The sequence below is a fragment of the Eublepharis macularius genome, chromosome 6 (genome assembly GCF_028583425.1).
Source record: "Eublepharis macularius isolate TG4126 chromosome 6, MPM_Emac_v1.0, whole genome shotgun sequence".
NCBI lineage: Eukaryota > Metazoa > Chordata > Lepidosauria > Squamata > Eublepharidae > Eublepharis > Eublepharis macularius.
In genome coordinates this window covers 6,619,337-6,645,359 of record NC_072795.1, presented here as the reverse complement: position 1 = coordinate 6,645,359, position 26,023 = coordinate 6,619,337, and the positions used below count along the sequence as shown (strand labels likewise).

At 47.2% G+C, this 26,023-nt stretch overlaps 1 protein-coding gene across 1 annotated transcript in view; it reads left to right on the top strand.

Moving 5' to 3' along the window:
• The first annotated feature begins 89 nt into the window (after positions 1–89).
• PDE6D (phosphodiesterase 6D) overlaps positions 90–26,023 on the top strand; it is a 44,653-nt gene continuing 18,719 nt past the window's right edge. Inside the window, exon 1 of the mRNA XM_054983369.1 lies at positions 90–259. Within this exon, the coding sequence (XP_054839344.1) occupies positions 210–259 (50 nt within the window). The 5' untranslated portion in view covers positions 90–209. The remainder of the gene's footprint in view (positions 260–26,023) is intronic.

Genomic DNA, 26,023 nt, shown 5'->3' with positions numbered 1-26,023 from the left:
GCGTGCCGGGAGGCGGGAGCGGTGCGCGCTGATTGGCTGGCGCCGCCGGGACCTCCTCGGGGGGTTGGCCGAGCGGGGCAGTGGCGGGCGCAGCGGGGTCCGAGCCGGCGCGCTCTCGCCTCTCTCTCTCTCCCCCGCCCTCGCTCAGGCCTGCCAGCCAGCCCGGCTCGGGCTGGGGGGCGCCCAGCTCGGACGCGCGGCGCGGGACCATGTCGGACCAGGAGGAGCGGGCCAAGGAGATCCTGAGGGGATTCAAGCTGTATCCGGCCTGGAGCGCGGGACGGGGGCGGGGGCGGTGAAGGAGGGATGCGGTTGTGAGGGGGGAGACGTCATAAGGGGAGAATACGGCAATGTGTTTTTGTGGGGGGAGCGCCAGAGGGGTAATACGGTAATGGGGTCTCCAGAGGGGAGAATACGGTATTGTGGGGGAGCACTAGAAGGGAGAATATGGTAATGCCATATTGTGAGGGAGCTGCAGAGGTGGAAATAAGGCTGTGCCGTTTTGTGGGGAGCGCCTGAGGAGTAATACGGTAATGATGGTCTCTAGAGGGATAATATGATATTGCTGGGGAGCACCAAAAGGGAGAATATGGTAATGCAGTATAGGAAGGCAGCGCCAAAGGGGTAATACGGTAATGGGGGTCTCCTCCAGAGACAGTAATATGGTATATTGGAGGAGCACCAGAGGGGGAAATACGGTAATGCAGTATTGTGGGGAAGCCCCAGAGGGGGCAATATGGTAATGCAGTATAGGAAGGCAGCACCAGAGGGGGAGATGGTGTTGGGGGTCTTTGGAGGAGGTAATACGGTATAGTGGAGGAGTGCCAGTGGGGGAAATATGGTAATGCAGTGTAGGGAGGCAGAGCCAGAGGTGGGAATATAGTAATGGGGTCTAGGGGAGAGGCAACATGGTAATGCAGTATGATGAGGGAGCACCATAGGAGGAAATACGGTAATGGGGTCTCCAGAGGGCGGGGGGGGGGAGATATAGTAATTCAGTATTGTGGGGGAGCGCCAGAGTGGGTAATGGACAAGGGGGTGATGCAGAATGGCATGAGGTGCACTGATTAGGGGGAATACGGTACACTAAATACTGTTGGGGCAGGATGGCTGTAGGAGGTTGAGGTGCTTTGTTGGTGAATTATGGTAGCTCATAATACTGTACTTCTAGCTTGGCGTGTAATGTGTGGAAATATATATGGTGTGTCATGAATTGTGGGCTCAGTGTTTAGGGTAAATGTGGTATTTTTCTGGTGAAAGTAGGTTTCAGTCAGTGTAATCCTAAAAAGAGTTACTCCAATCTGTGCCCCTTGAAATCAGTGGGTTTAGACTGGAGTAACTCTGCTTTGGTTTGTACTGAATCAGTGCTTGTCATATTTCTGATGAGAGATCCGTGCTGTCGTATGTGAATGGCCGTTTTCAGTGCAAAGGGGGGGCCTGGCATAGAGTTGTTCTTACCTTGGTGCCCTGTAAGGTGCCAGCCCTGCTGATGGAACTGTTCCACCTAGTTGTAAAGATGGTCAACTTGAACTCGCAGTTTGAAACTTGCCCCTCTCTGGCAAATGAGCCTTGGGTTTTTTTCTGGCCGGAAGGTGCCTGCTGCAGGAGACACAAAAAAATGTGTTGGCATCTCCTTACTGCTTTGCTGCCCAGGTAAACTGTGGCTCTGCAGTCTGCTAGGCTTATATAAATGAATGGTAGATCTGGAAAGACCCAGAAGGTCATCCAGTCCAGCCCCTCCCCCCAGACTCTTGGCAGGAGTCTCCAGATGTGAGCCGCTGCGGGATTAATCCTCATAATCCAAAGGTAGCGTGCCAAGAACAAGAGACGGAGCATTGCGGTGAGATGCCTGCAGAGCCAGTCATGCCTGGACACTTGAACAAATGTGCCAAGCTACAAACTTGGAGACAAGAGTGCAAAAAACTCACGAGAACTGAACAGCCTGATCTGGTCAGGGCATCGGTGGGGAGAGATGGTGACTGACCAAAGCCAAAGCTGGTACTTCTGAATGCTCGGTGGGACTTACTTCAAAGTAAACAAGTGTGTGGGGAGGATTGGGCTCTTCCCTCTCTCCTCCTCCTTTGACAAGGTGGCAAGGTGGCCGAAAATGCTGCCCCTGCGTCCTGTATCAGCCCTTGCAAAGAGAACACGGAACTTTCAACTGAAGGGGAACCAAGTGAGAAAGAATTGCAGTCTTCCTGCTTGCGAGGGGATGGCACCTCCATCTCGGATAGGAATCCCGGTCAATGTGGCTCTTGTTGCCAAGATTAATGTAGATAGATTAGATATTTCGCTGTGTTGCCACTGAGAGAGCAGGTGGCATTTTTGAGTAGCTTGGGAACGGACATGTACTAGCTGTGAGGGCTCTCTATTAAACAAGGGCAAGTTTTATTCAAAACTTCTGTGGCTGGGATGAAGCCCACCCACTCTATGATCCAGCCTGAAAACCCCAAGAACGAGTTCCATAAATGGATTTAATGTGTATGCTTTGCACAACTGCATTTGTGATTCTTTTGGGTCGCATTTGAAAACTTTTTGCTTTTTGAAATGGGGGTGGGGTGGGAGCAGGCGAGTAGTTCTGTTAGGACCAAGTTAAGTGTTGTAGAGAATGTCTTGGCTGTGCCGGATGAAGACATTTTATGAGAAATTTGCAGAGCCCACAATCCAGCATTCCTTTAGGCATATTAGAGGTCTTGCAATGCAATCCTTAAGAAGCGTTACTACAGTCTAAGCCCATTGATTTAAATGGGCTTCGACTGGAGTAACTTTTTAGGATTGCACTGTTGGTCACTTAGTGGGACTTATGCCAGGTAAATTTTTTAAAAATGGTGAACTGAGCCAGGATTCTAAATAGTGGCTCGCCTATGGTGACTAAAGATTGCTCCTAAGTCACCGTGCAGGAAAGTTGCCCGGATTGTTTCGAAGCTGAAAATGACTGACGTGTGTATGTGTGGGCAGATGGACTAGTACATTTTTATGTGATTTAGTATCTTGTTTAGATTTATCTGTAAAGCTTTTTACCTGAGCTTTTTACCATGTCTCCCTCTTCAGCCATGAGAACAAGGAGCTCCTGGTTGAAAGAAACCCTCACAGTAAAACTCCGGGTTCAGTGTGAGAAGTTAACAGCGCTGTAGCTTTCTTCAGTTCTTGTTTTATGACTTCCCTTGCTGAAGTTCCGGTGCTTTCCAGAGAGCCCTGCTGTAAAGAAGATTATAGCCTGTCATTTCCCCACCTCCTGATCTCATAAGTTAAGATAATTCACTGCCGGCAGGAATCGGAGAAGGCTTAAATACAGTACTTGGGATGCCTGACCGGCAAGGTGCGAATTGCAAATAAACTGAGCAGGAAATCCTTCTGGGGGTGGGGGGGGGGCAACCCTCCCCTTCAATTAGCACTGGCCACTAAGTGTGTTTGGAGAGTTTTGCCTAATGGCTTCCAGATCTTGTTCCTTACCCAATTGCAGTGTCCAAGGGCTTTTTGTCTCTGTGTCACTGTTGCCACCAGCTCACCTTGGTTCTTTTGGCCTTGATGGAACTGTCCAGCAAAACTGTTCCGACAGGGAAGCGTTAAGCTCGGAGCCATAGAGGTAGCTGCATTGTGAATGCTCTTACTGTTTGCTTTGAGAGAGCAGGGCTTTTTGAAAGAAAAGAATTGGAGCCTGCTGGATTCTTGCTCTTAGGCTAGCAAAGAAAAAGTCCCTTTTTTTTGGCCTTTCGCTCTGTTTCTTTCCCTTTCTCTTCATAGGCTCAATGCCACATTGATAGTAGGGCAGCCTGAACTGGAAGAATGGCGCTTATGTTTTAAAACTCTTGCTGAGAGGATCATGATATGTGCTTGTTAGCATTCTATATAACCCAGATAAAAGTTATCTGGTTTTGTATCGTTCCACCCAGCTCTGCTCCCCAGGACATATTATCTGAACCTTTAAAGCTGGCTTTCCTCTGTGAGTGTGTGTGTGTGTGTAATATGACTGGCTGTTGGACACTGTACAGTCAACGCTACATTCAAACTGTATTTGCTGTTGTTACAAAGCAGAAGTTAGCAAGTGGCAGTTTCTGGATCAGAGCCAGGCCTCAGTGGAGAATTGCATGACTGCGTTGCCAACCCAGAGAGGGACACAAAGGGAGTGGTGTGGTAGTGGTGCCAAGGGAATGTGTTGGCCAGCCGCTTTTGGAGCAGGGCGGGGTGGGCCCGTTGGCCTTCCACCCTCTTCTCAAAATGGACCCTGTCCAAAACTAATTACTGCCCAGAGCTATAAATTCACATCAGTGTTGCATAAATAAATGGCACTCTCTTATGATCCCCTCGGGGCTGGTAAGAAGACAGGATATGTCATTTTTATGGCATCTTTTTTTAAAAATCCAAAACCCATGTTTGTCTGTATTTGCACACGAGACAAAATTAGGCTGTATTTGCCTCTGCTGGGGAACTAGAGGAAGCCTGAATTATGCCTCAAATGAAGAGGGCAGAATCCAGTGAAGGGTCCAAGGAACAAGCGGGCAGTCTTGAAAGCTAAGCTTGCTTAATTCTTCTCTGCATCTCTTGATCATTTCAGTCCTTCCCCACAAAGTGATCTGACCCGAACAGGAACAATTGCTGCTGTTATGTGTACAGGGCCTTCTCTGTTTTGAAAACAGCACATTGTGATTGTACTCTCCCAGTACTTGAAATGTTTGTCCGGGGAAATTGAATACTGACGCTGACAAGGCCTAGATGAGATCAGTGTCTTGAAGGAGGCCATCAGAAGTCTCTTGTGCTGCAGCTTCCGAAAGGACAGGGTGATATGGATACTAATAATCAAATGGCCATTTGATTGCAACTACATATTGATGACACACGTCCAGAAAGATTGGAAACCAAGCACCAGATTATAACAACAAATGAAGAGCCCTGTCTGAGTGCAGTTCCCATGTGAAGTTATCCATGGTCTGCTGCAATAATCTGTATCATACCACACATTATAAGAGATAAGGACATTTTTACATATTGGTTTCTGGATGTGTAGGTTTGCTTGCTTATTACAAAAACGGTATGACCCCTGAGGAAGGCCCAGGGGCCGAAACACGCGTGGTCTAGTTTTGTTTTGGTCATTTGACTGTATCATCAACTGAAGCTGCAAAATAGTAAAGAGTCCAGTAGCACCTTTAAGACTGACCAACTCTATTGTAGCATAAGCTTTCGAGAGCCACAGCTCTCTTCGCCAGATCGATGCTGTGGCTCTCGAAAGCTTATGCTACAATACAGTTGGTCAGTCTTAAAGATGCTACTGGACTCTTTACTATTTTGCAACTACAGACTAACATGGCTAACCCTGCCCCTCTGGATCTACAACTATATTTGGAGTACGTTATACCTATTTTAAGCACATGTGTGCAGCCTGCTATTCAGACTGTATGTTTTTAATTTGAGACTATGTACACTATATAATAAACACTCATTTTGAATATATTTTAAAGGCTTTAACTTGGCCTTTGCCGTATTTACTGTTCTCTCATTTTCCCTTCGTGCCTTAGAAGTTTGCGCTGGCCCTTTCTTCCTGGAATGCCTCTTTAGTGCCAGAACTTATCGCTGGGAAATGTGAAGTAGCAAGGAAGAAGAGCATGCATAGAGTACGTTTTGTTCACTGAAAAGCTGCATGCTGCACATCTGAAGTAATGGTGTGTGTGTGTTAGTCTATTGTCACAAAAGCAAACAGGAGTTTTGTAGCACCGTGAAAGACATTTTTGTTGTGGCATAAACTTCCATGGACTGGCGCCCAGTTTCTCAGATTCATTTGTTAGATCCTGAGTTCTGGGTGTCTTTTAAAATAGTGTAGCCAACTTGGAATGGGTTTGGAGGAAGGGAACACAGATGACCAGGGGTCTGGAAGACCAGCCTCTCCCATTACCTGGTGGTTGCATCATGCAAATATGAGATAAGTGCTTCTCGACCGCAGGTTCCTCAGCATCTCTTAAGGAAGTAGTTGGTGTCAGGCCAGGCTATTCTTTCTCGGCCTGTTTTCTGGGAGGCAAGCTGCTGTAGAAGGTATGGATTAATCTGGGCAGATGGGTTTCTTTCGCTTCCTTCCCAGTGGAGCCTTCTTCAAAGCAAGGCGCTTCTGGAGACATGGCAGAGTAGGCACGTGGCTGCTTCTTCCGGCCCGACTCTGAGATGCCACCAACATCCTAGTTTCTGTTTGAGCCAACAAGACTTCTCTGGATCATCTCTGCTTACTTTTATGTGGCATGTTGATTTCTTTTTCAAGGTGCAATGGGTGCAGACGTAACAATGAGACCCCAGCTTTTGACTCAACTAGTTGAGCTAAGACTTGCCTTTTCCAAAAATAGTAACCCAGAGTGTTCTTTGCCCATCTTACTCCAAATGCCGCTGAGCTAAAGATCTTCTGGATACGTTTGCCCTTGATGGGTGAGTCTGTGACTTGATGGGGCTTCGCTCTGTGGAAAAGATCTTTGTGCTTAAGAAGAGTTGGAACCTCTGGTTTTATTCTGAAAACTCATTCGGGGAACCCTCGGACTCCATGGAAAAGAGGAAGTAAGTGAAAAAGCCCCAGGCTACTTCCTGGCCCTTGTGACTTCTTCTGCCAACTCTAATTTCTGTCCCCACCCCGTGCTCAACTGACCCTGTTCTGGAAGGGAGAGCATTACAGAGTAACGGTAAAATGCATTTCAGCTGTCTTTGTAACAATGATTTTCTAATTGCATTGTTGTTATTAGGTGACCCTTCAGGTCACAGTATGTTTCTACCCTAATCTTCACTGTTGCACAAGCGATGCATTCTTGATGTTGGCAGTTGTGAGTTGTCCCCCCCCACCACCAAAAAAACACACCTTTTACTGAGAGAACTCTGATCTGGCACGTGGAATAAAATATAAAAACTTGCATATATTTACTGCGTATCATTTGTCCAAGGTTTAGGGTTTCCAGTGATCTGGAACAAGGTTGGTAAGAACTAGTCATGAAGAGAAATGCGGAGACATTGGGAGAGGCGTCCAGAAACCAATGCAAGTAGCATTAAGCAGGGCTTTTTTTCAGCTGGAACGCAACAGAACAGAGTTCCGGAACCTCTTGAAAATGGTCACATGGCCGGTGGCCCCGCCCCCTGATCTCCAGACAGAGGGGAGTTGAGATTGCCCTCCACTCCGCTTGGCGGCGTGGAGGGCAATCTAAACTCTCTGTCTGGAGATCAGGGGCCGGGGCCACCAGCCATGTGACCATTTTCTCCGAGGGCAACCCACTGAGTTCCACCCCCTCTTTCCCCAGAAAAAAAGCCCTGGCATTAAGTAGCAGCGTCCTCACGAGGGGAGGCCCTTCAAAATCTCACTTGGATGCTCAGCTCCCATGGGAATCGCCTGCGAGTTTTTGCATTTAGTAAACGGGCTCTTCTCAGAACAAAAAAAAAAAATGCACCTAGGCCTCATTACGGGTTTGCAGCTGTTTTCATGAAGCCTGCTTTTATTTCACAGTCTGACTGTTGCTTCTTAAAATAAGGGACAAGGTAAAGGCTGGTTCTGATGTACTTTTTTTTTTCCTCCATGGAAGTGGAGGAAAAAAGGATAAGTGAATCCACTTGAAGTGATGATGGAACCCCCTAATCTGTGAGCAGACGACTGCAGGCTCTTGTGTCTTAAGCTGCCCTGGGGTTAATCATCTCGCTCTGGAGGCATCTCTCTCTCCTTACGAAGTGGTGAAGGGGATTTCCTAACACTTCAGTTGTGGTAGATCAAGATGGGCAGCCGTGTTAGTCTGTCTGTAGCAGTAGAAAAGAGCAAGAGTTCACTAGCGCCTGTAAGACTTAACAGAATTTGTGGTGGGGTATGAGCTTTTGTGAGTTACAGCTCACTTCTTCAGAAAGCTCATGCCCTACCACAAACTCTGTTAGTCTTATAGGCGCTACTGGATTCTGGCTCTTTTCAATTGTGGTAGAATGGCTTTTTGTAGCTACCTTTTGTTTCTTCCTGCTTACTGGTCTTTCCCACAAAACTGATGTGCGGCTTTGGGGGGGGGTGTTACATGGGGTGTGTAGGTGGTATCCACCCCTAGGTCTGTTTGCAGACTTAGGATCCTGAATGCTTCTGTTTTGTTCTAAGTGGCCATCCTGCTGTCTTTTCGAAGCGTAGCTGCAGTCTGAGCAACTGATGTTAAGCAATGCTGACAGTTGAATTAAGTTCTTGAAAATGGGATTCTGTGGCCACCAGAGAGGCAAACATGGAGGCATCTGTTTAGTGTTACATCTAAGCAAAGTTCTTCTGACCAGCATGGGGGAAGTTTGGGTCTCCATCAGAGAGAGAGAGAGAGAATTGTGTGTATGTGTGTGTATTGTATGTGTGTGTTATGTGCCAGCAAGTTGCCTCCGACCTATGGCCACCCTATGAACGAAGGACCTCCAAAACATCCTATCATTAACTGGCTTGCTCACATCCTGCAAACTGGAGGACGTGGCTTCATTGATTGTCAAGCCATCTTGTTTTAGGTCTCACTTTTTTTCTTACTGTCTTCCACTTTTCCTAGCATTATTGACTTTCCCAAAGAATCTTGTCTTCCCATGATGCAAAGAATAATGAAAAATTAGCACTTTGGGCTGTTCATAGTCCTTGATATGCATTAGCTTGAGATCCTTACAAAAGCTTTGTAAGGGAAGTCAGTAACAATATCCTTACATTGCAGATGTGGAGTAGAGGTTGAAATAATGTGGCTTCCCTAAAGATATTCAGTGAGCTTTTGGCAGAGGCAACAGTCAAGTAAAGGATTTGGCTCCTAGCTTAATCTCTTAGGATCAAACAAGAAGCAAGTACATCGCTTGTGTAATAGTGAGAAATTTCTCCTCCTGTCATGGGGCATTAGTGAAACACAAGTCCCTGTCCCTTGAGCCCTTTTGATGGAATAATTTCACTTTTTCTTTGGTCTTTGAAGATAAGTGGACCCATCTAGAGCAAGCCCCTACTGAAGTGCCGCTCACTGCAAAGTTGAGCGTTTAGTCTGACATAAGTCGCCCACTGCACTGCTCAGCCAGAATGGATTGGATAATTGCTATGAACACACACTTGGTAAATAAAGTAGATAGTGCTGTCCCCAAAAATATTGGCTAAAACTGGATTATGTGTGTTCTACAGATCTTTTTTTTAATCCGTGGGATTGAGCTCACAGAGATGCACTGTTAAAGAGGAGGCTTAATCTTCTGCAGTTCTTGTGCTCCGGGAGAGTTCCAGAGGCAAATGGGAGAAGAGGCTTGATAAACAGGGTGCAGTAGTTCCTGGCTTAAAGCAGGGGCTTGAGTGTGGCATTCTGGCACCCAGAGCAAAGGATGAAAATGGCACTGCCCTCTTGCTGTCCCGGCAGCCTGCTCTGTGGCCAGCCAGATGAAGACGAGGGGCTCCCACCTGGAACACCGCAGTGAGTCCCGGCAGCACTTGTGGTAGGCTTCTGTGGGCCTCTCACCTGTGCCTTCTGAATTCATTGGGCTCCTCCTCTGTGTATTTTAGCTTGTTTCCAAACAACAATAAAATAAACCCTTCCGCCATCGGCAGTCTTCTTTACCTGCTTCGTCTTTGCCTTATGCTAATATCGTCCCCTCTCCTCCCTTCATCTTGTTTGGGAGCATCAGGGGAAAAAAAGGCATAGATGCATTCCTTAAAAGCAGAATCCATCTGCTGTTCTGTAAGGTGTAGAGAGCAGTTCTCTAGGCAAGGCGAGGAACACTCTTCTACTAAAAGCGTTTAAGACTGCGTTTTAAAAAATGGCTGTTGTAAGCATCATCTACTTTGCGTTACTTTGGGGTAAATGCAGTCCACTGTGGAAAGGATGCTGTGGTGGCAGTGTCAGATGAAGAAGTTACGGGTTCAAATCCTTGCAGGGTCGTGAAATCTTTTGGATGTTTTGGGGCCAATCTCTCTCAGCGTAACCTGCCTCACAGGATCATTGTGTAGGCAAAACGGGGAAGGGCAAAGCATGTGTGCTGATTTGCCCTCTGCTTCTCAGAGGAAAGGTGGGATTACAATGTGCTAGTCAGACAGACCTGTAGGCGCTGTAAATTTCAGCTGTTGGATGAAAAATACGGTGCAGTAAAAACGTGTAAAACAGTTTTCTCAAATGTCGTTTGTTATCTGAATTTCCCAGGAAACGTACTCCCGTGATTGGGCTGGGGAAGAGAATGAATGAATCTGAATGTAGTTTTGAATACTTGTTCAAACTGGAGAAATTTGGGGGTTCTCTGTGGAATGATAGTGAAGGAGATGGTTTGCGTGAGAAACATAAGTAGTAACTGCTGTTTTAAAAATATCCTGCTTTTCCCTATAGGATCTGCCTATAGTAGGTCGGAGTAAAACAACAACGTTTTCTCGGGTGGGCTGTCCTGTCGCAACTATCCATTTGTCCACTTCTGCATTCTGTTTTAAAACCATCACTCACCCTCATAAAGCCTTGTCTTGATTAGCAGAGAGAGGGCGAAGGACCCCCGTTCAGTCTCTGGGAACTCCAGTTAAAAAGATCTTGTGTAACGGATCTTGGGAGAATCTGTTCTGTCTGAGTCTCCAGAGAGCTTCTGGCAGTCGGAGCAGGTGACACTGGGCGAGCTGGAGCAGTGGTCCAGCTCAGGACAAGCACAGTTGCATACTTGGCGCTGCTGAAAGAGAGCCTGCTGTGGATTTGAGCAAGCGTCCAGTATCACCTATAAGACTTAACAACATTTGTGGTAGGGTGTGAGCTTTCGTGAATCACAGGTCACTTCTTCAGATACCACTGAAAAAGTGAGCTGTGACTCACGAAAATTCATACCCTACTGCAAATGTTGTTAGTCTTATAGTTGCTACTGGACGCGTGCTCTTTTCTGCTGCTACAGACAGACCAACACGGCTAACCCTCTTGATCTGCCTGCTGTGGATTTGTTCACTATCTTGCCTGCCCCATCGCTTGAGGGGTCGGTGGGACGACAAACAGAGACTGAGCTCCGATGCTGCAGAATGTTTTTTTTCTCCCTTCCTGTTCTGTGGTTTCCCAGGGAGAAAGAGGAGCAGGGCATGGTGGTGCTGGAGAGGGCCTGAGCGCTCTCTGCTCCAGTTTCCTTCCCAATACAAACAAAAGGCCATGCTGTTCAGGAATGTGGGGCGGGAGGCTGGCATTGCACCAGTGGCAGTGGACTCCCGGCTGGTTTTGCAGGCTGTTGCCTTCTCATGAGCTCACGAGCAGTCTTGCAATTGATGTATTGGCTTTCCTGACCGACACTTACAGCATTAAAGCTGCGTGTGCTGAAAGCCCGCGCGTCTCATTAACTTAAGGGCAAGAGGAGTTGTTCGCAAATGGATTGCTACCCTGGCGCCTGGCATATGCCTCTTTCTGCTCAGAAACCAAAGGAAGGCACCCGTGCAGCTGCGGCCTCCTACAGGGCTAGCCTGTGTGGTGTGAGAGTAGACGTTGTAATCCTGGGTGCTTTTGTAGCTGCTTGACCTTGATCCTTTACATTCTGCCTGGCCTCTGCTGTGCTGTTTTGTTGGGGTCGGGAAGCTCCCCCAGGGCGGGACTGCTCTTTCTTTCCCTGCAGGAATGCTGGATAGGCAACTGGGGAAGTGGTGCTGGGGGAAAGCCCCTTCTCAGGCTCAGGTGGACTCTGATGGTCTCCTTCCTTTTCTTCGCCACCATCCTGTGCAAAGGCTTGTATGCAAAAAGCCGTAAGGGCTTGGCTTAGTAGGTTCCAGGGCACCGCAGGTGCAGGAGCTGGGATGGCTTTACCTTTCCGCAAGTTTTTCCCTCCGTGCACTTGTGTACTGTCATAGATCCAGAGGAGTTAGCCGTGTTAGTTGTAGTTGCAAAATAGCCAAGAGTCCAGCGGCACCTTTAAGACTAACCCACTTTATTGTAGCGTAAGCTTTCAAGAACCACAGCTCTCTTCGTCAGATGCATCCTTTAAATCTGAGGAAGAGAGTTGTGGTTCTCGAAAGCTTACACTACAATAAAGTGGGTTAGTCTTAAAGGTGCCGCTGGACTCTTGACTATCTTGTGTGCTGTGCCATCTAGGACTCCTATCACTGCATCTAATTGTACATTAGCTGGCTTTCCTGTGCGTGTAACGGAAGTAGCACAACAGGGCTACCCACAGATAAGGGTATTTAGAGGGCTTCCTAGGTGTGCAGGAACAATGGTTTTGTAAATGAAGTAAAAGGAAATGGACCCCCCCCCCCCACACACACACTATTAAAAATAAACCACAGTGGCTTTATGAAGAATGAAGGTGGCCCAGAAGGGATGGAATACTAAAGGGGGGGCTGAACTGGTGAAAGGGGAAAAGGAGAATTCAGCCTGCTGAAACCCTGTCGAGTTTAGAGAATCCTGGAGGGAGAATCTTTTGGGGCGAGGGGAGGATATTTTTTATTATTATTTTATTACACTTCTAGACTGCCCACCCCGTCGGACAGGCTCAGGTATGGCCCAGCTTATGGACTTCTGAATTTTCCTGGCGTGTGTGTTTCTCAATATAAAGCTAGAGTTAGGAAGAAAAGGAAAGTCCGTGCGCTTAAAGTTTCACAGTGTTCTGACGATGAGGAAGTACCTGTCTTGCTTGTTTGTTGGGAAAGACTGTGAAGGGAGTCCATCCGCTGTCATTCCTACAAAAGATGCCCATAAGCAAGCGTCGCTTGGCAGATGCCGTTCTGTTCGCTTTGGCGGAGGAGAATGGCACAGCCACAAAATTCTGCCTAGGCACCAGAGAAGGAACTTGAGAATCTAGGTGGGGCGAGGGAGCACATAGAAACAACATATTCACCAAAACAGGTGGTTTTTTCACACCAGTACTTGCTCATGTGCTATGTGTATATTTTGTGCTAGTTATCTGTCAGAGCAATCCTAAGCAGTCAGCCCCTTCTAAGTCAGATGACTTCAGTGGACTTGGAAGGGTGTCACATTTTTTAGGATCGCACTGTGTGACTTCCACTTGTGCGTCCTGGGAAAATCCCGTTTGGGGCTGTCCCTTTGTCAGTATGGTAGTAGCATTTTTGGAGTTCTTCTTGAATCCAGATTCCTGATTTTTCTACACTACTTTACGAATAGTGAGTAATAAGCTTGTTAAGGGTTTTCTTACACTAAATCAATTGTATGATTGAGGTGTGGGTCCAGGTGGATTTTGTGCAGAAATGTAGGACTCTCAGAGTCTCTAGCAGCACCGCAGCCGGACTCCAGAAGCTAGATGTGAATTCGGTTAAGGAAAATGTGCAGCAATGTAGACCGGCACAAAGCTCTGTACAGTGTGTTTGTCCATAAAGCATCTTACCATAAAGGCAGTTAGAGGACTTACATTCCTTTCTGGAAGAGGCTGTGATTGTTCTGCACCCACAACATCTGTGGCATACTGCCATAGATAAGGGAGCGTAATTGCGCAAAAGATGCTGACAGACCTTCCTAGATTTCAGTTTGTCGTTTCCCCATCACACCTAAAAAGTTTGGACCGGCCCATCAGAATGCCCCACTCAGTGGCAGCTAGTGGTCCAAAGGCCTGATGCAAAGCCCCGCAGCTGACTTGCGTGCAAGAGTAACACAGGCCCATGGTGATGTTAAAAGCAGGTCAGGTGATAGCATCAAGGGAGGCAGAGAAGACTGGAGATTGCTGGTGCAATCCTTGACAGAGTTAGTGCGTTTAGAAGGGTGTGGCTCTACTTAAGATAGCATTGCGCAGCAGTGAGTGACTCCTTATTTCCTAGTGCCTGCGCTTTAGGAATATTTGGCTGAGGAGCAGGGGAGCATGGGACAGAAAATGTAGCCCGCTCTGCCCACCGTACAGCTGTCTTGCAGCCAGTCTCCAAGGCTGCCCTTCTAACTTGGGAATAGCACAGTTCGGTTGGGGTTGCTGCCCAGAGACTGCAAGACTGTGGCGTTAGGCATGGAATTCAGTGTGCTTCAGAACTTGGGCGTTGACTGAAAAGGCGTATGTGTGGAAGGAAGCACATTTTTAATGCTTACAGCTTGGCAGATTGGTTTGCAAGTACATACACGGCGCTTGTGAAGTCCTGAACTGGGGGAGGGATTGAACAGCTGTTTCCAGCGGCCAGGGGTGGGACCTGCCAAGTTCCTTGCCCCTTCCCGTGACTTCCAGGAGCAGAAGCCATTATTCAAAATGAGCACATGGGTGCAAGATTGCCAGATTTCGTATGAGTTGCAGAAGTTGCGTTAATCTTGGTACGGGAGTTCGATTTTTAAAATGCAAAGTACGCCCAGCGGTGCCGTGCTGTCTCAGTGTTTTGTGTGGAGAACAGTGCCTGCTAACGCCGAGAGAGGCAGCTTGCCCTGTGGCGCTTTGTCAGCAAATAAGGCGCCGATTCCTTTGTCGGCACAGGCTTTCAGGGTGCGCTTGCCATAGCAGCTCTGCTAGCTGATCTGAATTTTTATTTTGCTCGGGAGATGCAGTAGGGACAGGACAGACAGGGCTCTGTATGAGTCCGTGGCGACATTCTAAAAAGATTAAATCTTTACGTGAGAGAGACGTGTCTGCATTATCTGGTGCTTTCCTGGAACCCCAAATTATGTGAAGAATTGGTTTAAGATGCTTGTCAGACACCCGAGAATCTCATCCTCTTGGAGCGATTCGTGTTAGTGCACGGGCTTAGCAAGATAAATTCTCCCATGTGACCCACTCTGTGCATTATTAGATGTCATAGCATGAATGTGCAGCCTGCTTCCGGGGTCTTGAGAAGGAGAGAGAACTGGGGGAGGGCAGTGCAATCACCCCCCCCCCTTCCACATGGCAACAGTTTGGCTTCTGCTACAAAGTCAGGTCCTTCTGGTTAATTAGCATCCCTACTACGGCGTCCCCACTCCTTTGGCGTGTTCCTAGAAGGCTGTTCTGGCACTTGCAGGGGGGGAAAATCAGTTCTAGATGCCAGGATCTCACAATGTATCCTAAACCGCTGACTTCAGCAGCTAGCTTGGTTTCTATTCCTTGCAACAGAAAGCCCATATCTATATGGAAGTGTAGCCCGTGTTTATCCAGATTTTTTTTTTAATAGCGTGGGTCCCTCTCTGGTGCCTATTACCATGGTATCAACATGCCACTGTTAGTGAGGTAAGCAGCCGTCCCCGGTGGGACCAGCTTTCCGTCTTGTTTTCTCTCCCAGGTGCACTGCTGTGGAGGAGGCTGAATATTTGCGTTGACGTTTAGGAGAGCGAGCGGAGTTGCCACCTTAGCAGAGACGCAGCCATATTTGTGGGCAAGTGTGCCATGTGGTTGGAATGAAGAGATGGATTGATTTCTGAGGATCAGCCCTTTTCTGAAGAGAGAGGAAAGTCCTGGTCTAGTGAAATGGCTCGAGCTAGATTCGCCCTGCTGGAGTGAGGAATACCCCATTTTGTTTTTGAAAATCGCAAAAAAGCAAGTTAGATTAACTCTGCTGTTGGTTGCTCACGCATTCATGGACTAGAATCCACGTTAGATGCACGAAGTGCTGTCCTTAGTTGGTGGACGGATGTAGAGCGAAGCATGCAGGTGGGATCAGAGAAGAAAACTGGCAACGCTGAAGCCAGAAGCGATGAAACGGAAGAGGCAGCAGGAGGCTTGAAGAGTCTGTATACGTGCATAAGAGCAGAGTGGTCCATTCACCGCAGCAGTGACTGTGATAATGTTGCCTTTGTGAGGTATGCAGGGATAATGGCCGTTGGCAGAACTGACTTATTCAATTTGAGGCTTGAGTTTTTCATGGGACGGTTGTTAAAATTGGCGCAGGATTCCTAGAAAGGTAATACTCTCTCCAGTTACTTCTGTTGTGAATGAGTGGCATTGCTCGTAGGCATTTGGACTCGATGATCCTGCTGCCGCCGTGGCTGCTTGGGCGGAGCCATGGCTCTGTGGTAGAGCAACGTCTTGATATACAGAAGGTCCCAGGTTCAACCCCTGGCACCTCCATTTAAAAGGACCAGGTATTTGATATCATGAGAGACCCTGTCTGAGACTGGATAGGTACTGCATTCAGCCTGAGAACACAGTACTTTTCCTCTGCGCTCCTATATATCTGTCTGCCAACTGAAGATGATGCTTCCTGCATCTGATGAAGTTCATGAAAGCGTCTTGGACTGTCGCAGTGATTATCAGCAAATGGATCCACCCCTTTGGGATCTGCCTTCTGTTTTCTTGCATCTGCTAGGCAAGGGCTGCCAGTTTTAAGTGCTGAGAAGGGTTTGCTCACGGATCACCGGGGAAAGATTTTTTTAAATTTATTTTTTATCTGCCGCCCCTTCAGAGTCCTGCTAGAGATGACTTACAATTAAAAACTACAGTATAAAAAGCTTTTTTTAAAAAAACCCAGGTATTTAGATATAAGCAGCAGAAAAACTGTCCATAAAACAAAGCAGACTATTAAAAAGCAGCTAACATGAAACTCCTAATTCAAAGCCAGTGTTAAAAAGATGTGTTTTAGCTTGACGCTTAAAAGAAAATAAAGTAGGCAGCAAGGGACCCTGAAGTTGGAGGGTGTTCCAAAGGCAAAGTACCACCGCAGAAAATACCCATCTCTGGTCGCCACCTGCCTCATCTCCGAAGGGCTTGAGAGGCAGATCTTAACTAGCAGGCTGTATAGCATGGAAGGAGAAAGTCCCTCAGTTATCTTGGTCTCAAACCATTTAGGGCCTTAAATATTTCGCAAGAGAGAAAAGACTTGACTATTTCACCTTTCTTTGGATCCTGCTTGTGAAGTCCCAGTTCTGCTGGCAGCCAAGTATTCTGCTCCCTTGTTGCTAGATATGGCTCCAGCTTCACTAAGGCTGCTTGCAGTATTAATGTAATAGATTTCATTTCTTAAAAATTCCAGTTGGGTAGCCATGTTAGCCTGTTGCAGCAAAACCAGAATTAAGTGTCGGGGTACCATAAATCTGGCAGGTTTACTGAAGCAGAGAAACGCTTTCAGATTGAAAACTAAAACCATAAAACGAAGGGACTTGTGTGTTGAGTTGTGAGCAGGTGAGAGAGAAACAAACGGGAAAAAAACAAAATTCGGAAACAAAATGTAAACAAAATGCCTAAGAAGCCTGTAGAACAGTTCCAGGGCAACAATGGAGAACATAGTAAAGAATCCGGTAGCACCTTTAAGACTAACCAACTTGGTTGTAGCATAAGCTTTCGAGAACCACAGCTCTCTTCGTCAGATGCATGCATCTGACGAAGAGAGCTGTGGTTCTCAAAAGCTTATGCTACAATAAAGTTGGTTAGTCTTAAAGGTACTATCAGACTCTTCGCTATTTTGCAACTACAGACTAACACGGTTAACTCCTCTGGATCTATGACAATGGAGAATGTGATGTTGTTGAAGGGAGCGGCTTTTTAGTTGATCCAGCATGTAGTGGTTTCTTTGCTGGCCTCCCTTCCGTGGCTGCCTGTCACAGGGCTCTTAGTCTTTAAAAGATGCCAGATCTGCCTGGACAGCGGAGAAGTCCTCGAGAGTTGACAGCACCGTTCACAAGAGGAAGCTAAACACCATCTCCTCTGTGCTGTTTTGTCTGTACACTTGCCCCCAAACTGGAAAAGCCAGTAGCACCACAAAGACTAACCACACTTGCTTCAGTAAAAGCTTTTGTGGCTCACAGCCCACTTCCTCAGATACATGATCAATCCTTACCCCCCCCCCCCCCGCAACCTGCCCCATCAGTTATCCCGGTACGATTTCCCATCACGTATCTGTCTGTGACTAAGTGTGCTGTGACCCACGGAAGCTCATCCTAAGATATAAAAGGCTAACACTGTTGCCGATGACTCACTTCTTATCCTGGCGCAGGTGCACTGAGGGGGTCTGTGGGTGCGCTTGTCCCAGGATAAGAAGTGAGTCATCGGTGGTCGTGGCTGCTGTGGGGTCTTGGTAGGGCAGCACCAGGCCTCTCTGCCGCCTGCGCCAGGCTTCTGAGAGGCTGCAGAGATCGTGTGGCGGCGTGGCCTGGTGAGTGGCCTTGCCGCCATGGTGGCAGCAGGGAGGCCAATCACTCCATGCCAGGGAAGCAGTGAGAAGGCCCTGCACGATGCTGCAGCCCCACATGCAGCTTTGGCAGGGTTGTGCCGCCATGGAGACAACGGGGATGTGCGCTGTGCCACGGAGGTTGCAAGAAGGCCTTGTGTGACACCGCAGCCCGGAGCATGGCCTTGGGTGGGCTTGCACTGCTGCAGCCACAAAAGCAACAAGGAGTCTTGGCATGCCGTGGACGCGGTGAGAAGGCCGCAGCGGTCTTGGATGGGCCATGCGAGCTAGAACCGATTGTGGTTTTTACACAACAGGCTCTGTTGCTAGTATTGAAATAAATGTTGTTAGTCTAAGGTGCCACTGGGTTTGCTGCAGAAGACTAACACAACTACCCCCTTTTCAGTTAAAAACTCTTCTGCTGACAGCAGGCAATCAAAGATCCCAGCCTTTTCCAGTGGTACTGCCTGAGCAAACTGCGTCCCTGTTTGGAGGCCCTCCTCTCGTCCAGGCAAGCCGTCCCATTTCATTGGGCTCACTTCCTGCAAACGCCACCCCTGCTCTTCTTTCCCTTCTGATCTGGCCTTTCTGGCTGATGAGCTCCGACTTGGCCTTGCAGCTTTTGTGAGCGACTCTTCCATTCTTAACCTATGCCAGACTGTCTAAGTTTTGCCCTTTGGTGCACAAAAAGCTGACGTTTTGAAATGCTTTGGCTGTGGTTGTGGAAAAACGCTGGCTCTGCAGAGGGGAAACGTTGAGCAAGTCAGCTAGACTAGGAGTAGACATGCTAGCCTGTTAGCACTGTTGAGGGAGGTGAGCGCATAGCTCACATGTGCCGCTGGAGGAGTTGGGCAACTGTCCTGAAAGCTGCTAGGAGAAGAGTAACGCTGGCTGCTTCTATCTCCATGCAAAACCGAGGCTGGAAGCCAGGTTTCGGGGTGGCAGCTTGGGATCTGTCTTTTTGCACCCTGTGTAAGGCCAGTCTCTAACAATCTGGTGAAAAATCAAGGTGAAATTCTTTCTAGCCAATCTGTAAAGAGTCCAGCAGCACCTTTAAGACGCACCAACTTTATTGTAGCATAAGCTTTCGAGAACCACAGCTCTCTTCGTCAGAGGCAACTCCTCTGGATCTATTTCTAGCCTATGTCATCTTTTCCTTCCCTTCTACAAGGCTAGACAACCCCTTGGCATCTGGCTACCTGTTGCCTAGATGTAGTTGCACGTACTAAGGAGAATCACAGAATAGGATCCTAACTAGAACAACGCTGCCACTGTGATTTTCTAACTATGCTGGTTAAATCATAAATTAGTCATAAAACTCATGAATCGTATAATTCAATATTTCAAACATATACCATCAAAGAATCATTAAAGATAAAGCAAGTAGGTGCCAAATGTACTCTCAAATCATCTTCACACAGACCTATAAACCTACGGTACCACTTGTGTAAAGACTCGTTGAGGGTACGTTTGGCACCTGCTTGCTTTATCTTTGATGGCTAGACGTAGTTGGCTGCTTTAAGACTGAAACGCCTGTGTAGTTATGTCTGGCTGAACATTAGGGGCAGATTCAGGTGCTCCAATCTGGACCCACAGAACCATGGAACTAGTCCCTAAGCCCAAGGGGCTACAGGCTTGTTCGTCTAGAAGCACTCTCCTTCTCTTGTGCCCCATGGAAAGCTGCTTTTTGAAGCTGAAGAGAATTTCACAAGCAGTTGGGTGTGACATGAGAGTTAGCTATTCACAGGAAAAAAGTAAGAGGAAAAATCTACTGGATGTGCATGATCCTGTGGTTCATTGTCGTGTCTTTTGTGCAGGCACACATGGGAACTGCGCATGCACAGGCTGGTTGGCCTGCGCATGCGCAGTTCCTATGTGTGCCTGCCCAGAAGAACGCTCGATGAACAACAGTCACATGTAGGTGCAACCTGGTTTTTCAGCAGTGGGGAATGAAAGTGAATTAAAAATGGCCTTTCCTTTAAACCATCAGTGGTAATTTATTATTTTATGGACTTTATTTATACCATGCCTTTCTCTGCAGTGGGGACCCAAAGCGGCTTACATTGTTCTCCCCGCTTCTCCATTTCATCCTCACAACATTTTAACCTATAGGGTGGGTTAAGCTGAGAATGTGTGACTGGTCCAAGGTCACCTTCCATGGCATGGTGGGGATTCGAACCTGGGTCTCCCAGATCCTAGTCTAACTACTACATCACACTAGCTATCTCGTTCATCCTTCTATGCCTCAAGAAAGCATGTGTGGTTTGGGAAACTGGCAGGTTTGTTTAACTTGGGCTGGTGTGGTGAAGTGGGCAGAGTGTTGGCTTTTGGTATGGGAAAACCTGAATTCCAGCGATGCCTGCTTTGGTTCAGTCGCTGTCTCTCGGGAAGGTTAAGATGTCAGGATCATTGGAATATAGTTGGGGAATCTTGCCTCCTTGCAAATGGAGAGGATTCAGACAAATCATAGGGTTGGAAGGGACCTCCAGGGTCATCTAGTCCAACCCCCTGCACAATGCAGGAAATTCACAACTACCCCTCCCCCCCACACACACAGAGTGACCCCTGCTCCTTGTCCAGAAGATGGCAAAACACCATCAGGATCTCTAGCCGAACTGGCCTGGAGAAAATTGCTACCTGACCCCAAGGTAGCAATCGGCATTACCCTGGGCATGTAAGAAGGGGCCGCGAGAACTAAGCACTGATGTAGCCCTTCCTGCCCTCCCTCTCACGATCTGCCCAGGTTCACAGAATCAGCATGGCTGTCAGAGGGCCATCTAGCCTCTGCTTAAAAACCTCCAAAGATGGGGAGCGCCCACCACCTCCCGAGGAAGCCTGTTCCACCGAGGGACCGCTCTTAACTGCCAGGAAGTTCTTCCTAATGTTTAGCCAACAACTCTTTTGATCTAATTTCAATGGTTCTCCCTTTCTAAACATTCTTGAATCTCTCACCAGCCCTGATATCTCTCACCTGTGAATAAATTATTCCTGCACCTTGAGTATCTGAGCAATGCTAATGAGAGGTTAATAATAAAAAGCGCAATGCGCCCTTTTTTTCTTTCATCCTCTTTCCCCCCCAATACTGTTGGCAGAAGCCAGCCAATGCTTTGACTTCTTCCATCCCCTTAAATAAGCTCCAATAGAATTAGCAGAGACTGCTGGATGGCACTTTTTTCTCATCCTAAATTTTCAAGCTGGCACATATTTACACATTGCCTGAACATTCCTGTTCTGTATCTCCCGGGTGCACTGCAGTGAGTGAGAATCGTCGCGCTGATTGCGTGTCTTTCCCTGGGTTTAGAAATCAAGCTGCATGGCAGTGGGCTAGAGTGTGTTTGGTGGCATTGTCGTGGGAGATGTATTCTCTGTGGCGCCCTCATTTTGTCCCACAGTAGGAACTGAATGGAAAAGGCAATTAAGGCATAATTAACATGATGATAGCCGTTTTGATCCCTCCAGAATTGGGATGGTTTTGGTGCTTTGATAATGTTGCTCTGGATGGTGGCTTGGCCTCCTCTTGCAATTTGATGCTTTTGTCACTGATGCAGTTATGACTGTGAAAATGGTTTCACAGATTGAGCCTGTAGGACAAATTATAGTAGTCTCCCCCCCCCACCCCCTGCGCCTTCTTTTCTCTGCCTCTGCCCACTGGGGCCTTCTGCAGAGGACCTCCAAAAGGAGGCAAAGGATGTTGATTTCTGCAAGGCTTCTGTTATCTCAGATTTTTCCACTCCTCCGTCATAAAGGGCAATCTCATCTTTAGCTGATCACATAATACAGGTTGACTTGTCCTCTTTGGTCTTCCTTCTTTGCCTCCTGCGATTTCTAATAGAGCAATGTGGCATTTGGGGCAAAATCCAGATTTCTGTGACTCTTCCTCCTTTAAAAAAAAAGAAATGTAAAGAAATGTACTAGCCTTTGTTGCCAGTGAAAACATGCTTGCTGAAAATCACGTGCTCAGGTGACAGACTTGCTTGGTTTGTTCCTCTGCTTATTTGCTTAACAGACATAATTTGTTTGGCTTGTAGATTTAACTTCTCTTAGCCGGAATTGGGACTTCCAGTACACGGTGCTTGCGTTTTAGAAACAGAGTGCGCACAGCCCTAGGAATACATCTTCATTTTCTGGTTGCCGTGCATGAAAACACAGATGTTGGAATGAAGCTTCCGTAGAAGCGATTTCTCCACCTGCCCGGTCCCAGTCACAAAGCAAGGGAAAGTTGTTTGCACTGTTGTTTGAAAATATCAGCTGTTGGCAGAAGGGGGTTAAGCCATTTTGAGTATATGAAGCTGCCTTCTGTAGCTGCTGTTTTCCATGGACTCGAGGGGAGTGGTTTTTTTCCCGGCATCCCCTACCTTTGAACATTTCTAAGGATAGATGTCGGGTCTGAGCCTCGGACCGTACGTAGGTGATTTCCAAGTGGGGACAGGCTTGTGTGATTTCCTCGCTGCAGCAGCTGCCGGTCACCAAAGTGATGAACATTTTTTAAAAAATTAAAATATTTTAAAACTTATTTCCATCAAAACAACATTTTAAAAAGTGTAAAAACAGTTCAGTAAAAAAAACACATACAAGCACACAACACAACATCATGAACAGGGAGTAGGGTGCATAACTGTTATGGGGGGGGGGGTTGCCAAACCAAACCAAAGTCTTCACTCACAGAATACAGCAGTAGAGAGGGGCAGATGAATCTCCCTGGCAAGGGAGTTCCGAATTTCGGAGCCGTGACTAAGAAGGCTGTTTCTCAGGTTGGCGCTCGTCTAGCTTCAGCTGGCAGGCGCAGGCAAAGCAGGGTCTCCGAAGGTGACCAAATTGAATGGGTAGATTCGTATGGGAGAAAGTGGTCCTTAAGATATGCTAGTCCTGAGCCATATACAGCTTTAAAGGTCAATACCAGCATGTTGAATTGGACCTGGAAACAAACTGAAAGCTAATGCAGATGGAGCAAGACTGGTGTGATGTGGTCCCCACGACCCACTCCGGTCAACATTCTGGCCACAGCATTCTGTGCTTCTGTACAGTCTTCAAGGGCAGCTCCATGTAGAGCACATGGCAGTAATCTAATCTGAATGTCTAGGAAGGGCTGTAGCTCACCAGCCAAAGCTGTTGAAATGCACACCTGGCAACTGCTGTCACTAGTTTATCCAACAAGAGGTCCAGGTTCAGGAGCACCCCCAAGCTATGAACCTGCTTCTTTGTGGGAGTGCAACCAAGTGTAGAACAGGAGATAACCTATTTTCTAGGTCAGATCTCTCCCCACTCCAGTAGGACCTCCCTCTTGTCAGGATTAAGTTTCAGCTTGTTAGTGCAGCAGTAATGGGGCTTCCATATGACAGGCTTCCCTGCTCTAGACCTCCGGCAGTGGCCATGCCCTGGGCTACTGTTTTTCCCCCGTATTTTTTTTTTAAATCAACTGTTCAATATAGTTATATTGATATAACCACCTATGTGCCAGAGTCTGAATTCCTAGCTTTCATTTAAAAAAATTATAGCCCCTTTTGTTGTGGAGATAGAAGGGAAAAGCATGTCTCTGTAATGAAAGAAATTTATTTTTTTTAATGAAAGCTGGGAATTCAGATATGGTATACAGATTGTTCTAATATGATCTAATGATATTCAATTGCCTATTGGAAATTTTAAAAGGCCCCCATGGATGCTGCATGTACCTTACTCTTGAGGCACAGCTCCTCCCTTAGTTTTCTCAGGTTCAGTATTCAGACCCCCTCTGCCTCTGGGCAGAGAGAATTAGATGGGACAACACCCACATTTGAAGAGCATCTCTGTTGTATTGCAAGCCCTAAACGTAATCACTAGTGGAGAACTGCAGCAAGGCAATGGGCCAAAACAGAGAAGAGAGATCAGTCACTGCAAGTTAAACAGTAAAATGTTCAGGTTTGGTTCAGAAGCATAATGTTTTTGAATGTGGAGGTCCCATTTATTCATTGTGGCCTATAGCCATTGACCGATTCTCCTGGAATACATCTAGTCCTCTTTTAAAACCAGCTGATCTAGTGGCCATCACTGCTAATTGTGGCCATTTTTTAAAAAAAGTTTGGAAAGAAAGGGGAGGGGATAGAAAGTCAAGAGATTCCACCCCCATCCTGCAATAATTGGAGAGCTATACTAGTAGCTGTCCTGAAAAATTCACATATTTCTGAGGGTGTCAACAGCAAGGTCCCGGGTTCGATCCTAGCCATTTTTACTTACAGGGTGGCTCTGTATGAGTATCCGTGCACAGAAACTTATTCTGAACTAGTGTCTCCAACCTCTGCTCACTATGTTCAACAATCTTGTCACTTGCTGGGCTCATGATGTTTAACTGCAGTTTGAATAGCTGTTCTGCCTCCTGGGTAAAGCATCCTAGCAAAACCAGATGAAGCAACAAGAGATCATCCTTTATAACAAAGGTCGTACCCTGTCGTTCTCCCTAGTGGGGCTTACCTTGTTCCGTTCTCCTCTGTTTTGTCCTCACAACAGCCCTGCGAGGTAGGTTAGGCTAAGGCTGTGATTGGGCTAGATCAGCCAACAAGCTTCCATGGCAGAGTGGAGATTTGAACCCAGCTCTCTTAGATCCTAGTCAGGGCACTCTAACCACTATACCCCACAGGCTCTGATGGCTTAGCAAAGTTCTTTAACTCATTTTGCTTTGTAACAGAGGGGATATTTTCCACCTTCCCTGCCTGTGCTGCCTGCCCTTCCTGGTTTCTTGATATTAAACTTTTGCTTCCTTTGCAAATCGCAGAGGGTTGTTAAAGAGCTGCTGTGTACCATGCTGTTCCAGTCCCCTCCATTTTTGGCACTGAAACCCCCATGATCTTGAAACTGGTGGCCAGTTTTGTGCTTCATTTTCTGATGTGTTATGCTTGCCACAGACCAATCTTTTTTTATTACTATAGATTGTGTACAAAGCAAGTTGCCTGCAGGCTTTGCGGTAAGGCCTTGCTGACCTGCCAGATAAAGGAAAACAAACAAGGCACCGGGATTCCATTTCTGTTCGCTGTTCACCCTAATCTGTCCGTTTAAAGGATTGGAGGTGATGTAACCTTTGCTGTCTCTCGGGTTGTGTGTTGCGTGTGCTCTTCCCTGGGTTGTGTGTTGCGTGTGCTCTTGCCTCCCTGCAGGCCCTGGTTCTTGTCGGTCTCCTGTCTTGACTCCTAACTCCAATCTTTCTCGACTCTCCTGCAAAGACTTCCTCCAAGTGGGCTGCTTGCATTCAAGCTGTGTTAGAGTGGCGGCTCTTAAGTGTCCTTTCCATCCTTGCCTGCAGCAGATAAGACTGTTTCTATTTTTGTCCTGTCTTTCTCCTGCTCACATGGCAGAATTGTTAAGCCAATTAAACACGTTAGGCGTTAACTACGCAGGTGGGTCTAGTTCCAGCATCTCTAGTTTCTGCGTTCTGTGGCATGTCGTAGGACCAGAGCCTTTTTCCTACTTGGTTAAGCTGCTAACTAGATCTGCTTTGGGCAGCTGCTCTGTCTGCCGTTCCTGAGATTCCATCTCTGCCTCCTCCCCAAATGCCTCCGTATGTGCTGAATACCCCTTTGAACTGGAATGTTATCCATGTTTGGAGGGAATCTTTCAAGTCAGAAAATGGTTTTGGGGAACTTGAGCCAGATCAGGGTCATCTTTGCCCTTCTTTATGTTGTAGGGTAAGACCGTCCCTGCTAGATAAGACCCGCGGTCCATCTAGTCCAGTGTCCTGTCTCACATAGTGGCCATCACGTTACTCTGGAGGGCCAAAGCACAGATGCCAGGGCCCCTAGCACTGGTGTTCAGAGATTTATCCAGATAATCTGGATCTGGAGGTTCTGTGTAGTCACAACAACTTGTAACCACTGACAGATCTCTCCTCCATGAATCTGTCTAACCCCCTTTTAAAACTGTCTGTGCCTCTGCCTATCACTGCATAGGCTGGCAGCGAATTCCACATTTTAATCACTCATTGTGTGAAGAAGTATTTCCTTTTCTCTATCTTGAATCTACCGCCCATCAACTTCATTGGATGCTCTCGAGTTCTAGTATTATGGAAGAGGAAGAAAAAGTTCCTCATGTTCTCTCTTTCTGTGTGTCAGGGCTTTTTTTCTGGGGAAAGTGGTGGAACTCAGTGGT